Source organism: Ovis canadensis, chromosome 18 (assembly GCF_042477335.2).
Source record: "Ovis canadensis isolate MfBH-ARS-UI-01 breed Bighorn chromosome 18, ARS-UI_OviCan_v2, whole genome shotgun sequence".
Lineage (NCBI taxonomy): Eukaryota > Metazoa > Chordata > Mammalia > Artiodactyla > Bovidae > Ovis > Ovis canadensis.
The window spans coordinates 29,575,491-29,588,681 of NC_091262.1; the positions used below are offsets into that span (position 1 = coordinate 29,575,491).

The 13,191-nt window shown below is 45.4% G+C and overlaps 1 protein-coding gene across 1 annotated transcript in view; it reads left to right on the top strand.

Annotated features, from left to right (window-relative positions):
• The window catches only part of AGBL1 (AGBL carboxypeptidase 1), a 692,160-nt gene that overhangs the window by 127,350 nt on the left and 551,619 nt on the right, over nt 1-13,191 (top strand). The window contains exon 6 of the mRNA XM_069559284.1: nt 6,264-6,301. Within this exon, the coding sequence (XP_069415385.1) occupies nt 6,264-6,301 (38 nt within the window). The remainder of the gene's footprint in view (nt 1-6,263; nt 6,302-13,191) is intronic.

The following is a 13,191-nucleotide window of genomic DNA, read 5'->3' on the forward strand; positions in this document are numbered from 1 at the left end:
CCCTGAAATAGTTTGACTATTTTATTTTTCTCCAAGAGGGAGAAACCCATTTTTTCTCCAGGGGCCTCTCCTGACTAGCTTGTGGCAATCCTGCCAGCGCATCATCTGTGAACACATGCAGGGATGAACCCTCACTTCCTTGCTTGGTAGTGGTTCTATTAGAGATACATGCAAGTTCATGGTATGTTCCAGGGACTGTGCTGGATTTTAATTTATTTTTTCCTTGATCTCCTTCTTCACACTACGGTTATCAGTTAGACCCTATTAAATCTACTTTGCTGGTGAGGATGCTGTGAGATTTGGAGTGATCCAGTAAACCCCAGGACACAAGACCACAAAACCGGCAGATGCAAGCTTCAAACCCTAGCCCTCTAACTCCTAATTCAATGACTTAGACCCAGCATTCAAAACCTCTGTGGGTTGGTACCCGATAACTTCTCCATCCTTGTCTCCATGACTACGTTTGAACATCTACATCCACTCAAGCTTCAGCTAAACTGTAAAATGCAGAGCCATGAATTAAGCCCCGGACTCAATGCAAAGAAGCTGTATTGGCTCTGTGACAGATTAATCGTCTGACCTTGTGCTAGTCACCTTCACGGAGAGATGTTTTAGATTTCTTCTAGCACCTTGCTTTGCAGTGCCCAAGATTAGCTGCCCTGTGGCATGTGGGATCTTAGTTCCCCAACTGGCGATTAAATCCCCACCTCCTGGATTGCGAGGTGGATTCTTAACCACTGGAACACCGGGGAAGGCCCTTCTGGTATGATTTTAAAAGTAGAAAGAGCTGTATGTGATTAGATCTGGAGAGATGTGGACTACTATTTCAATGCTGCCTCTTACTAGCTGCTGGAACTTGGGCAGGTTATTTACTTCTGTGAACCTCCCTGCTGCATGTGTACGATTAGAACTAGTCATTTAACCCTCCAGTATTCCTGGGGAGGTTACACATGATGGGTGTAGGACACTTAGCATAGCACTGGACATTTATGGGGACTCCCCAAATTATGGTGGTAATTATTAAAGACTATTGTAAAAGCTCTTAAAATTTATTTCATTTTGAAGACATAAATTAAATTGTTGCAGTTCTGTGGCTTCTGCTAACTCTTGGCAAGGGAATATATACAAATTTTGCAAAGGCTTAAACTGAGCTTTTTCTGAGGAGGAGAACTGAAGTGACCTGTGACCTCGAGAGGGCTTCCCAAATGGCGCTAGTGGTAAAGAACTGGCCTGCAAATTCAGGAGACATAAGAGATGTGAGTTAGATTCCTGGGTCAGGAAGATCCCCTGGAGAAGGGGATGGCAACCCTCCCCAGTGTTATTGCCCGGAAAATCCCATGAACAGAGGAACCTGGTAGGCTGTGGTCCATAGGGTCGCAAAGAGCTGGACACGACTGAAGCAACAGCACACCCGCACACACGAGGCCTCTAGAATCTGGACTGAGTTACCCTCCGCATTGTGAAATGGATAGGGTGGAAGCCATCCCGTTTCTCCTTTGCCTGTTGTAGTTCTCTGGGAGCAGGATATTCTGCAAACATTTATTAAATGACCCATTCAGTGATTACACTCAGGGAGAGTCGGCAGAGGAGGAAATTTTGGCATTTCTAGTTTTAATCCCATGAGGACTGAGTTCAAACCACATGGGATGATGATATGGGTTTAAACAGAATAGTGGCATCTCAAAAATCTTTATAGAACCAGTGAAACTATCAGAACCATGGGCGCTGAATGTCCATGTCCAGCAGGGGGCAGTCTAGAACACCAAGTCATTCATTCAGTGCTGTGGGCTTGATTTCTTAGCATGGAAGTAACTCACTTTCACTCATTTTCTTACTTGTTTAAACTTTAGCTGCTTGCATTTTTGCTTTATTGTTTGTTTAACCATTGGTTGACAAAATAGCTGGGTTTATGTTCTTAGTGTTACACCAGGGGATCAGGAGAGAAGCAGAGCACAGTGTTCAGACATTTATCCACCAGACAGAGTGAACACACAGAGGCTTTCGGTGACATTCACATGGATGCCTGGATCTCAGCGCCACGTGGGGGACCAAACGCTTTCTGTTTGCTCATTAGTTCATTAGCTGATTCCAGTTGTTTGCTCTTGTTTAGATCTCATATGGATCCTATACCTTAACCTGCATCTTTACAAGCTTAATTTTTTTAGAGGAAATTATTTATATTATCTTCCCAGTAGGCACACGATGTGTATATGGGCCTTGAAATAAGGTTTCCCAGATAACTGCTAAGCTTTGCTGCATGAGATATCTCTGATACATATTTTATTCCATTTCAATGTATTCATTTTCATTAATGAAGCTAGTTAGTTAACTGCTGAACTGATTTTACAGTTTCTATTGGGCCACAACCTACAGCTTCCCTGGTGGCTCAGATTGTAAAGAATCTGCCTGCAATGTGGCAGAAACCGAGGTTCGATTCCTGGGTCAGGAAGATCCCTTGGAGAAAAGAATGGCTATCCACTCCAGCATTCTTGCCTGGAGAATTCCATTGACAGAGAAGCCTGTCATGGCACTGGCGGGCGTGTCACTTAGCTAATGAGGCTCAAAGTCTATCGGAAGTTGAATCGCCTGCCGCCTTGGATCTAGTTGGTTCTCACCAGTCTCTGCGTGTCTGGTGGCTGTGCCATTCCCTTAAAAGTTGTGCTCTGCCCCCTCTCCTCCTGTTTCAATTCTGTGCTCAAATTCTTCCTCTCGCTTTTCCATCCTTGACACCATACCCTCTTGATCGAAGAAATGGAATGGCTTCTTATTATCTCTGAAATTGTATCTAAACTTATACTGGATTTTGGTCTCAAACCGATGTGCTTCGTTGCTCTAAATGTGCCCTTTGCTGTATCACAGATTGCTCGCCCAATTAGAAGGACAAAGTATTTGTAAAGAAAGAAATATTTTCTGGTTCCTCAGGAATCAATCTCCCATCTTCGACTAATGCAACACTTACCCTGTGTTTTCTGCTGTATCCGTCCCTGTTTGGATTCATGTTTATTTATTGTGTTATCACATGACTGGCTTCCCTGGTGGCTCAGATGGTGAAGAATCTGCCTGCAATGCAGGAGACCCGGGTTCAATCGCTGGATCAGGAAGATCCCCTGAAGAAGGAAATGGCAACCACTCCAGTATTCTTGCCTGGAGAATCCCATGGGCAGAGGAGTCTGGCAGGCTACAGTCTGTGGGGGTCGCAAAGAGTTGAACATGACTGAGCAACTAACACTTTCACTTTTCAACGGAGCAGTACCCGATAGGTGATCCCCCAAACAAACATGCCATGCAAATCAGAAATGCAGAGTTGCCCCAAGACCTGGTCATGATCTAAGACTGCTGCTGCTGCTGCTGCTAAGTCGCTTCAGTTGTGTCCAACTTTGTGCGACCCCATAGACGGCAGCCCACCAGGCTCCCCTGTCCCTGGGATTCTCCAGGCAAGAACACTGGAGTGGGATGCCATTTCCTTCTCCAATGCATGAAAGTGAAAGGTGAAAGTGAAGTCACTCAGTCATGTCTGACCCTCAGCGACCCCATGGACTGCAGCCTACCAGGCTCCTCTGTCTAGAGGATTTTCCAGGCAAGAGTACTGGAGTGGGGTGCCATTGCCTTCTCCAGATCTAAGACTAGGCTAGACTTCTTGCTTGGGACGCCCCCATTGTTTCTTTTCCTGTTTCAACAGTTCCCTTCTTCTCTGCTAACCCCCTTTGATGAACTCAATGTGGCTACTCTTCTTTTGAACTCCCAAATACTGACTTTCATTTTGTCTCAGCCCAAGCCAGGCCTTCTGTACTGTGGCTCATAGAGTTTCCACACTGGCTTGGGATCTCAGCAATGCCTGCAAAGTGCCTCTTTTTAGAATCCCTAAGGTTAGGGAACCATTAGCTGAAACTGCCCGCCTTGGCCAGGCACTTGCATGAGTTATCTTGAAATAAGAGGTCCTGATAGTGAACACAGTTCATTACGCCAAAAAGTAACCAGGAGACTTTGGGAGGGGCTGGAAGGAGGGCGGAGATGCCAGTCCACGTGCCCTGCCGACATCCCAGAATCTTTCTAGACAGAATACATCTTGGCTGAGAGATGCACACACCACCAGGAAGGACCCTGAGGCAGACTGGATATGAGTTAAATGAGATGATTGGCCAGAGACAGCCTAGAAACTAATCCCATCACCATAAAACCCAAGACAGCAAGCCTCATGGCAGAGCAGTTCCCTGGGCCCCCTGCTCTCCACCAGGCACCCCTTCCCAATAATGCCTTTTGTTTTGTCAGTACATGTGTCTCCTTGGACAGTTCGTTTCCAAATGTTAGATAAGAAGGTGTTCCCCTTCCTGCAACACCACTATGTAGAGTTAAAAAGAGGGTGACTGAGGAAGCTGCAAGTTGATTCAAGGAAACTGTGGTTAGGAAGGAGAAATGACGTAGTCCGTTGGTGAAAACTAGCCTTGCTTTCTTTACAAGTATCTTGAAGCTGGGTGGGTCTCACTGGGCTGGGGTCATCCCAACCATGGATTTGTGCCTTTGGGTATCAGACCACTGCTTTACAGGATTCTCTCACAGGTTATGGGGAGCAATCATGTTTCAAGCACCTAATTTCTATTTTAGTTTAGTTTACTTTGTTCATTGCTTTGTTATTATTATTTTTCACTGTCGGCTCTATTGCTCAGTGTGAAAGTGTTAGTTGCTCGGTCATGTGTGACTCTTTGTGACCACACAGACTGTGGCTTCTGTCCATGAAATTCTCCAGGCAAGAATACTGAAGTGGGTAGCCATTCCCTTCTCTAGGGGATCTTCCTGACCCAGGGATTGAATCTGGGTCTCCTGCATTGCAGGTAGATTCTTTACCATCTGAGTCACCAGGGAAATAATACATAATATATTGCAAAGAGAATTGTTCTTTATCAACTATGCAGAGACCAGAGCAAAGGAAGTGCAAGATAAGCTCTGAAGACCAATGGATGTGTAGGAAGCAAAGATGGAAAGAGAGATTTCTGGATTTGGGGGGTCAGTTCTGCTCCCGTGTCTATGAAATCTTGGAATAGTGATATATTTTCTTTGGCTCGTTCCCCCAGTTCTCAGAAGGGTGCTGGGAACGTATCACTGGGTTTTTTTTGTTGTTGTTGTTCACTTGTTAAGTTGTGTCCAACTCTTTGTGACCCCATGGACCATAGCATCCTAGGCTCTCCTGTCCTTCACTATCTCCTGGGGTTCGCTCAAACTCATGTCCACTGAGTTGGCGATGCCATCCAACCATCTCACCCTCTGTCCTGCCCTTCTCCTCCTGCCCTCAATCTTTCCCAGCATCAGGGTCTTTTTCAGTGAGTTGGCTTTTTGCATCAGGTGGCCAAAGAATTAGAGCTTTAGCTTCAGCATCAGTCCTTCCAATGGTTATTCAGGCTTAATTTCCTTTAGGTTTGACTAGTTTGATCTCCTTGCTGATCAAGGGACTCTCAAGTGTCTTTTCCAGCCTCACAATTTGAGAGCATTACTGTTGAGTAGGCTTTAAGGATAAGTTAGTAGGGCTGTGCAGAACACTTTCTTTTTTTAGAAGCAAACCCACTCTCCCTCCCAGAATCACACCACAGAGTCCCCAGTGCCACGAAGTTTCCCTCTGCCATATGAGTGGGTCTTTGTGTGACCTTCTCAGGCACAGGGAGCAGACGGAAGTTACTCAGCCTTGGGCCAAAGGCATTTTCATCCTCTGGGCCTCCTCTTGCTGTTACAAAGGCTGTCAAATTCCTTTATGGAAGAAAACAATGAATTTGGAAGAAAAATGCAATATGGCCATTTTCTACCCCAAGGAACCAGCTTCATTTTCCAATGTGTGGATGTTTTCCTGTGTGTTCCCTGGGCCCTAAGTATTGCAAGAAGTTTGCAGTGAACTGTTGTACTCACCCGGCCTCCAAGGCTCACCCCCTCCCAACTCGTTCCATAGAGTCCCCAGGGTTTCCAGGTATAAATCAAGGGCCTGTAAGAGCTCTGGTTGAAAGGAGCGAAGTGTGAGGAAGGTGGTGTGGGGGAGATGGAGAGACTCCCAGCAGCAGAAGGGACTCTTGAGACCCATTTGCAAGACAGACGCTTCACTCAGCACGATTTCTACATTCCTGGCCCTTTAATGGCCAGCAGTGGAATCTGTGGAATGCCTGCTACCTGGTTCCTAATGGGGCAGTTAGGTGGCAGCAATGAGCAGGCTGGCTGTGGGATCCCTGGGCTGACAGAAAGACCACGGAGCCCTGATCTGACCACTCTTCTTTCTCTTTCCCCAGGACAGCCGCTGAAGTTCTGGCAGCGTTGCTGAAATCCAGTAGGTGCCTCTTTTGGAACATGTGCTTTCTTTCCCCTCTGAGTTCAGTGAAAGATGCTTCTGTCTCCACGGCTCATTTTTGACCTGGAAGGCAGTTGAGCCATTCCTGGCTCTTTGGGGCGAGGAGAGGGGGTACTATGGCAGTTCCAAGCTCGGGGCTGCAAAGAGAGATGCATGTGGATGTGCCCGTACATAATACTGCCGGCACGAGCCACTCTAATGGGGACACGGTGCCTGCCACAGACCCGAGGAACTCTCCAGCTCCTAATGGGACCAGCAGCCTTTAAGAACTGTTGGAATAAAATGCAGTTTCCAGTCGGATTGTCCTATGTATGAAAAGTTTATGAGAGAGAGTGGGAAGCCTGACTCTTCCCTTTGATTCACGACTTAGCTTGTGACCATATTCTTAGGCAGATGGGGTATTGTAATAGCTTGGCCAGTATAGATACTGATAACAAATTTATATTAAAAAGTTGGCTCCTTTCTCAGTTACTTGAGTGATTGCAAAAGCATAGCTCTGGGGGTCTGAATAATTTGAAATTTTTCTTTCTTTTTTTTTTTTTTTTTGCCTCGTAGCTCTGGTCTAATTACACTGGGAGTCAGTTTCCTGTGAGCGATATGGTAGAAGGCACCATGCGCTTGGGAGGGAAGAAGTCTCAGCTTAATGTTTGTACTCCCCCTCCCCCTTACCTCTTCATCTATTTTAATTTGGTACCTTGGAAACCAACTGCTTCAATTGTGATAGTTGTTTCTCTGTAGGGAGCCCGAGGCCTGTGGGTAATAGGTGAGTTTTAATAAAACCTATAAATAAATAAATAAAAATCACCTCCCTGCCCCCGCCCACCACACATCTGTCTCAGCTCCAAGTGCAGAGAAAGAGTCTTATCACATAATGCTTCCCTTTGTAGACTGAAAAAGGCATTGAATCTTGGATTCATTTGGTTTATTGGAACTTGATACAGTGTTCAGGTCTATCCACAGGTGCCTGACCTGAAGGGAGAGGGGAGGTGGTCAGAGCAGCTGAGGGAGTGAAGAGTGAGCGGTTAGACAGCCCTCCAGGCGGGAGGGGATGAGAAAGTGTTACCTGCAGGCTATGGGGATATTGCAGAGAAGAAGCCAATTCTATCTCCATATTGGAATATGTTTCTTTGACTTGCTTTTCATTGTTTTTGTTATTATGTTGTTGTTCAGTCACTCAGGCATGTCCGACGCTTTGTGACCCCAGGGACTGCAGCACGCCAGGCTCCTCTGTCATCTCCTGGAGTTTGCTCAAACTCACGTCCATTGAGTCAGTGATGTCATCCAATCATCTCATCCTCTGTCACCCCCTTCTCCTCCTGCCCTAATCTCTCCCAGCATCAGGGTCTTTTCCAGTGAATAGACTCTTCACATCGGATGGCCAAAGTACTGCAGCTTCAACCTCAGCATCAGTCCTTCCAATGAAATTCAGGACTGATTTCCTTGAGGATGGACTGGTTTGATCTTCTTACAGTCCAAGGGTCTCTCAAGAGTCTTTTCCAGCACAATTTGAAAGCCTCAGTTTTTCAGCACTCAGCCTTCTTTATGGTCCACCTCTCACATCTATGCATGATTACTGGAAAGTGATGTCTCTACTTTTTAATATGCTGTCTAGATTTGTCATAGCTTTTCTTCCAAGGAGCAAGTGTCTCTTGATTTCACGGCTGCAGTCACAGTCAGTCTGCAGTTGATTTTGAAGCCCAAGAAAATAAAATCTGCCACTGTATCAGTGCAAATACTGACTGATACAAATTTGGAGATTAACTGGGTTTCAAGACACTAGTCGAGCTTAGCAAATGGACTGGGCTGTCCTAGGGGCTCAGTTTTAGGAGTTTCTAATGTCTACTCTCTCTCCAGAGCTCAGCTCAGCCATCAGTCCCTCTGAAAACATTTTCCCTAACTACCAAGACCAGGCTGGATAGATGCCCCTCCTCTACGCACACATAGGCTCTCTCAACTCAGCATCGATTGCACGGCATTGAATTTGCTGTTTGCCCGCCTCTCCCAGCTGATTGCAAGCTTTGTATGGCAAGGGTGATCTGCGCTGGATGTTGTTTCACTTGCATCAGCACAACATAAAGGCTAAAATAAATATTTGTGTGTGTGTGTGTGTGTGTGTGCGCACACTCAGTTGCTCAGTCATGTTGGACTCTTTGCCACCTCATGGACTGTAGCCCACCAGGATCTTCTGTCCAGGCAAGAATACTGGAGTGGGTTGCCATGCTCTCCTCCAGGGGATCTTCCTGACCCATGGATCTTCACAACCCATGTCTCCTCCGTCTCCTCCATTGGCTGGTGAATTCTTTACCACTGAGCCACCTGGGAGGCCCCAAGTATTTGTGTACCAAATGTTGAAATGAGTGAATGAATTCTGATATTTACATGTATAAAAATGGGAATACCTTCCTCTACGACCCTCTTTTACTGAATCCAACAACCAATGCACAGAACCAATGATCTTAGTTCTAATGTCTGTTTAACTATAAGGATAAACTGTCAGGGAAGTGATAGCCTGCCCGCTTCTACATATAAAACAGGTGTGGTTTTTTTTTTTCCCCATTAGAAGGATGTATAGGGCTATTTGCTAATTCTTTTGAGCTGTCCACATACATTTTGTCTGAATCTTACGTCCATCCTATCACAGTTGGATGAGAACTTCTCTAAAGTTCTTGCTGCCATTAATCAGCCTTACTGTTTACCAAGGTTTTTCAGCCTTGACAGTCTTGGCATTTTGAATTGGATAATTCTGAGTTCTTGAGGCTTCTCCTGTGTATTTCAGAATGTTTGGCAGCATCCCTGGCCTCAACTCACCAGATGCCAGGAGCACTCCCAGTTGTAATGAACAAAACTGTCTTTACACAATGGTGATATCCCCTAGCATGTCAAAACTGCCTCCCTATGAGAATCGCTGGTGTGTACGTGACTGTGCAGGAGCTGGAGCTCCTTTAGGAGCATGGTCTCTCCTAAATACCTTTATCGGTATTTCATGGATGTGCTTATTTTGTCTTTCAGGGTTGCTGTTTAGTTGCTCAGGCATGTCCAACTCTTTGTGACCCCATGGACTGTAGCCCGCCAGGCCCCTCTGTCCATGGGATTTCCCAGGCGAGAATACTGGAGTGGGCTGCCATTCCCTTCGCCAGGGGATCTTCCCGACCCAGGAATCAAACTGCATTTTCTGCATTGGCAGGCAGATTCTTTACCACCAGGGAAGGCCTTCCATTATTGATCTTAAACTCCCCCGCGCTGGCATCATTCCTGTGGATTCGAATGACGTAGGAATTCAAACGGCAGAAAGTCGTTATGAACATGCAGAAGTTACTTGGGAGGGAGCATGTTCTAGAGCTTTAGAGAATCTCAGCACAAGGAGGGCAGAAAGTTCGACTACAAGTGCCAACTCCCATGTGTGGGTAGAAGGATTCTGAGATCATAGTTGAGCTCAGCAGGAAAGCGGACTGTGTTTTCACCTTTTTTTTTTTTAATTGAAGTATAGTTGGTGTACAATATCATACAGATTATAGGTTACAATGTAGTGATTCACAATTTTTAGAGGTTATATTCCATTTATAATTATTATAAAATATTGGCTATATTCCCTGTGTTGTACAGTATATCCTCGTAGCTTATTTCATACCTAATCATTTTTATCTCTTCATCCTGTACCCCTGTGTTGTGCCTATCCACTTCCCTCTCCCCACTGTTAAATGCTGGTTTGTTCTATCTGTGAATCTGCTTCTTTGTTGTTATATTCACTGGTTAGCTGTATTTTTTGATTCCCCATAAGTGATATCATATAGCATTTGTCTTTCTGTGACTTATTCACTTAGCATAATGCCCCCTAAGTCTATAGATGACGTGGCAAATAGCAAAATTTCATTCCTTTTTAACGGCTGCATAGTATTCCATCATATGTGCACACCCTACTCATCTTTACCCATTTATCTGTTGACAGACAATTAGATTTCTTCCATATCTTAGCAATAGCTCGTAATGCTGCTAGGAACATTGGGATGTATGTATCTTTTAGAATTCGTTTTGTTTGTTGTTTTCAGATACACACCTAGGAGTTGAATTGGTAGGTCATAGGGCAGTTCTATTTTTAGTTTCTGAGAAGCCTCCATACTGCTTTCCACTGCGGCTGCACCAGTTCACATTCCCACCAACAATGTAGGAAGGTTCGAGAGCGCTGTGTTTCAACAGCAAGGTCTCTCATGGATTTGGGCAGGAGCGGTTGCCATCTTTCTTCTGCCGGCCTAAGTGGTATGGTGTGGCATGTGAGGTCTGAATGTGTGTGCTGGCTAGGGTACTGCAGGGGAGATGGTTGTCATGGAATTCTGCACTTGTCTTCAAATGCCTTCTTGCATAGTTAAGATTTGACATGGAATGTCGGTTTGGATCCCAGATGAGATTGTTTCCACTGAACCTAAATGCAGGAAGCTAATTAAGGTCTAAAATTCAAATCCTCACCGTGTGACACTGATATCTGGAATATTTCCATGAACATTTATCTCTTGAAAGCACACTCTTTTTAGCTTGTGGTTATTCTGGCTTTCATACTTATACCTATCAGTATAAAAGTTGTCCCTCTTAGTATATCTCTATAATTTCATCATGGGGCTTCCCTAGTGGCTCAGTGATAAAGAATCCTCCTTTGCGACCATGTGGGTCGCAGAGTCAGATAGGACTTAGCGACTGAACAACAACAACAACAACAACAACAACAACATAATTGTGTCACAAACGGAGAATATTCCCAGTCAAAACAGAGCCCGAAGGACATGTCTACTACCTTGCGGACAGTGAACACAGGTGGGCTTGGGAATCTGAGGTCAAAAAGTCTTATCAGTAGTAGGTGACGGGAGGTAACCTCCACCAATAACAGAGTAGGGCTCGGGGATCTGGGAGCCTTGGAGCCACCCACTGTAACAAAGAAAGGCAGAGAACACCAGTCTGCATTAGGACAGTTTTGTTATTTTATTTCAGCTCTTTTTCCCATCAAGTAGCTTCTGCATGAGCAGCCAAAGAAGGGCGGGTAGATGGTAGGCAGAGAGAAACGAACCAAAAGACAGCTCTCATCTCTTTCTCTTTCTAAGCAACAGCAGGCAAAATAAACTTGGAAGTTCTAGGCATTTTCCCCAATAACTTCTGAAATTTAGAATCCTAATAATTAAGGTCATTGCTCATCCAAGGGTCCTTTTTGTGTGTACACAGAATGATCTAATCCAGAGTCCATGCCTTTATTCTATCAGCTTCTCTCTTTCTACCCACACACGTGCAAATGCTACATCTTCCTATAGTGAAAGTTTTACCCTTTTATGCTTCATCCAGGCAAAAACATTTAGCTTTTTATCCCCAAAACTTAATAAAGGTTTAATTAAGAAATAAGGCTTCTATGGCAGGCAATTATTTTCCTCCAGTAAGTCAAAACAATGGACGGTCCTTTGCCCTATCCCTTTTAAAATTTTTATTAATTTATTGAAGTATAGTTGGCTTACAATGTGTTACTTGCTACTGTACGGCAAGGTGTCTCACTTATATATATTCTTTTTTTATATTATTTTCCATTCTGGTTTATCTCAGAATACTGAGTATAGTTCCCTGTGCTAAACAGTAGGACCTTGTGGTTCATCCAACATAGTTTACGTCTCCTAACCTGACTCCCGCTCCACGCCTCTCCCATCTTCTCTCCTCTTTGGCAACTGCTCTGTTCTCTATGTCCGCGTGTGTGTGTGTGTTTGTGTGTGCGCTCAGTCATGTCTGATTCTTTTGTGACCCCATGGGCAGTAGTCTGCCAGGCTCCTCTGTCCGTGGGATTTTCCAGAATACTGGAGAGGGCTGCTGTTTCCTTCTCAAGGGGATCTTCCAAAACCCAGGGATCAAACCTGAGTCTCCTGGATTGACAGCCAGATTCTTTACCACTGAGTCACCAGGGAAGCTTCCAGGTAGTATGTTCCCTGACATCCTTCCATGAGCATTAGGTATAAATGGAGTTCGGAGAAGTGCAGGCCCTGGCAGGGATGCTTGGAATGAGCATGCACTGCGGGATTCCTTCTGATCTGTACCAGCTCCAGTGGTGAATCGTCATGTGATGCCTTGGCAGTCACCTTGCTGCCCAGCTTTAAAGGTCACATTCTCACAACAAGGAAACACTTGAAGCACTTTCTGGCTCAGGCCGTACATCTTATTTATTTATTTTAAAATTCTTAATGGGCCATGTAGCATGCAGGATCTTAGTTCCCTAACAGGGATCGAACTCATGCCCTCTGCAGTAGAAGCATGGAGTTTTAACCAGTGGACTACCAGGGAGGTCCCAGGTTCTACGTCTTGATAAGAGGGTGATGGGTCTGCTTCAGACCACTTTCCAGCTTCAGAGTTTTCATTTAGAGGAGTCTGGGAGTTTGCATAAGTTGGGGCAATGGGGAGGGTGCTTGAAATGGGAAAGTGAGTTAGTAGAGGGAAGGCAAATGCAGGGTAGTTGGGGCAATTCGGGCAGGAAGAGGGGTTCTCTGTGGTCTCCCTAGGGAAGCCTGTCCAGCGGGGGCCGGAGGATAGTGCATCCGGTTGCTAGGGGAGGGGCCTCTTGGTGCCTCTCAGGCTCTCAGCGGTCCTCTCCTGTGGCCTGTCAATCAGCTGTGCAGGGACCCGAGGCCGTGATGGTCAGAGAGATGCTCTGTGGCAAAATGTCAAAGAACTAGCCATGTAAGAAATGTCCCGACTGAGGCTTTTGTGGGAATTCTAGGAGCTCTTAGATCTCAGTAGGGCATCAGTGTTTTAGGATGGTAGGCATGCCAATTCCTTTGAACTTCTGATGCACACCAGTAGCCGTGGGGCAGTATAGCCTTCTTGGGGTACACAGGTACAGTCTGGGTCACCAC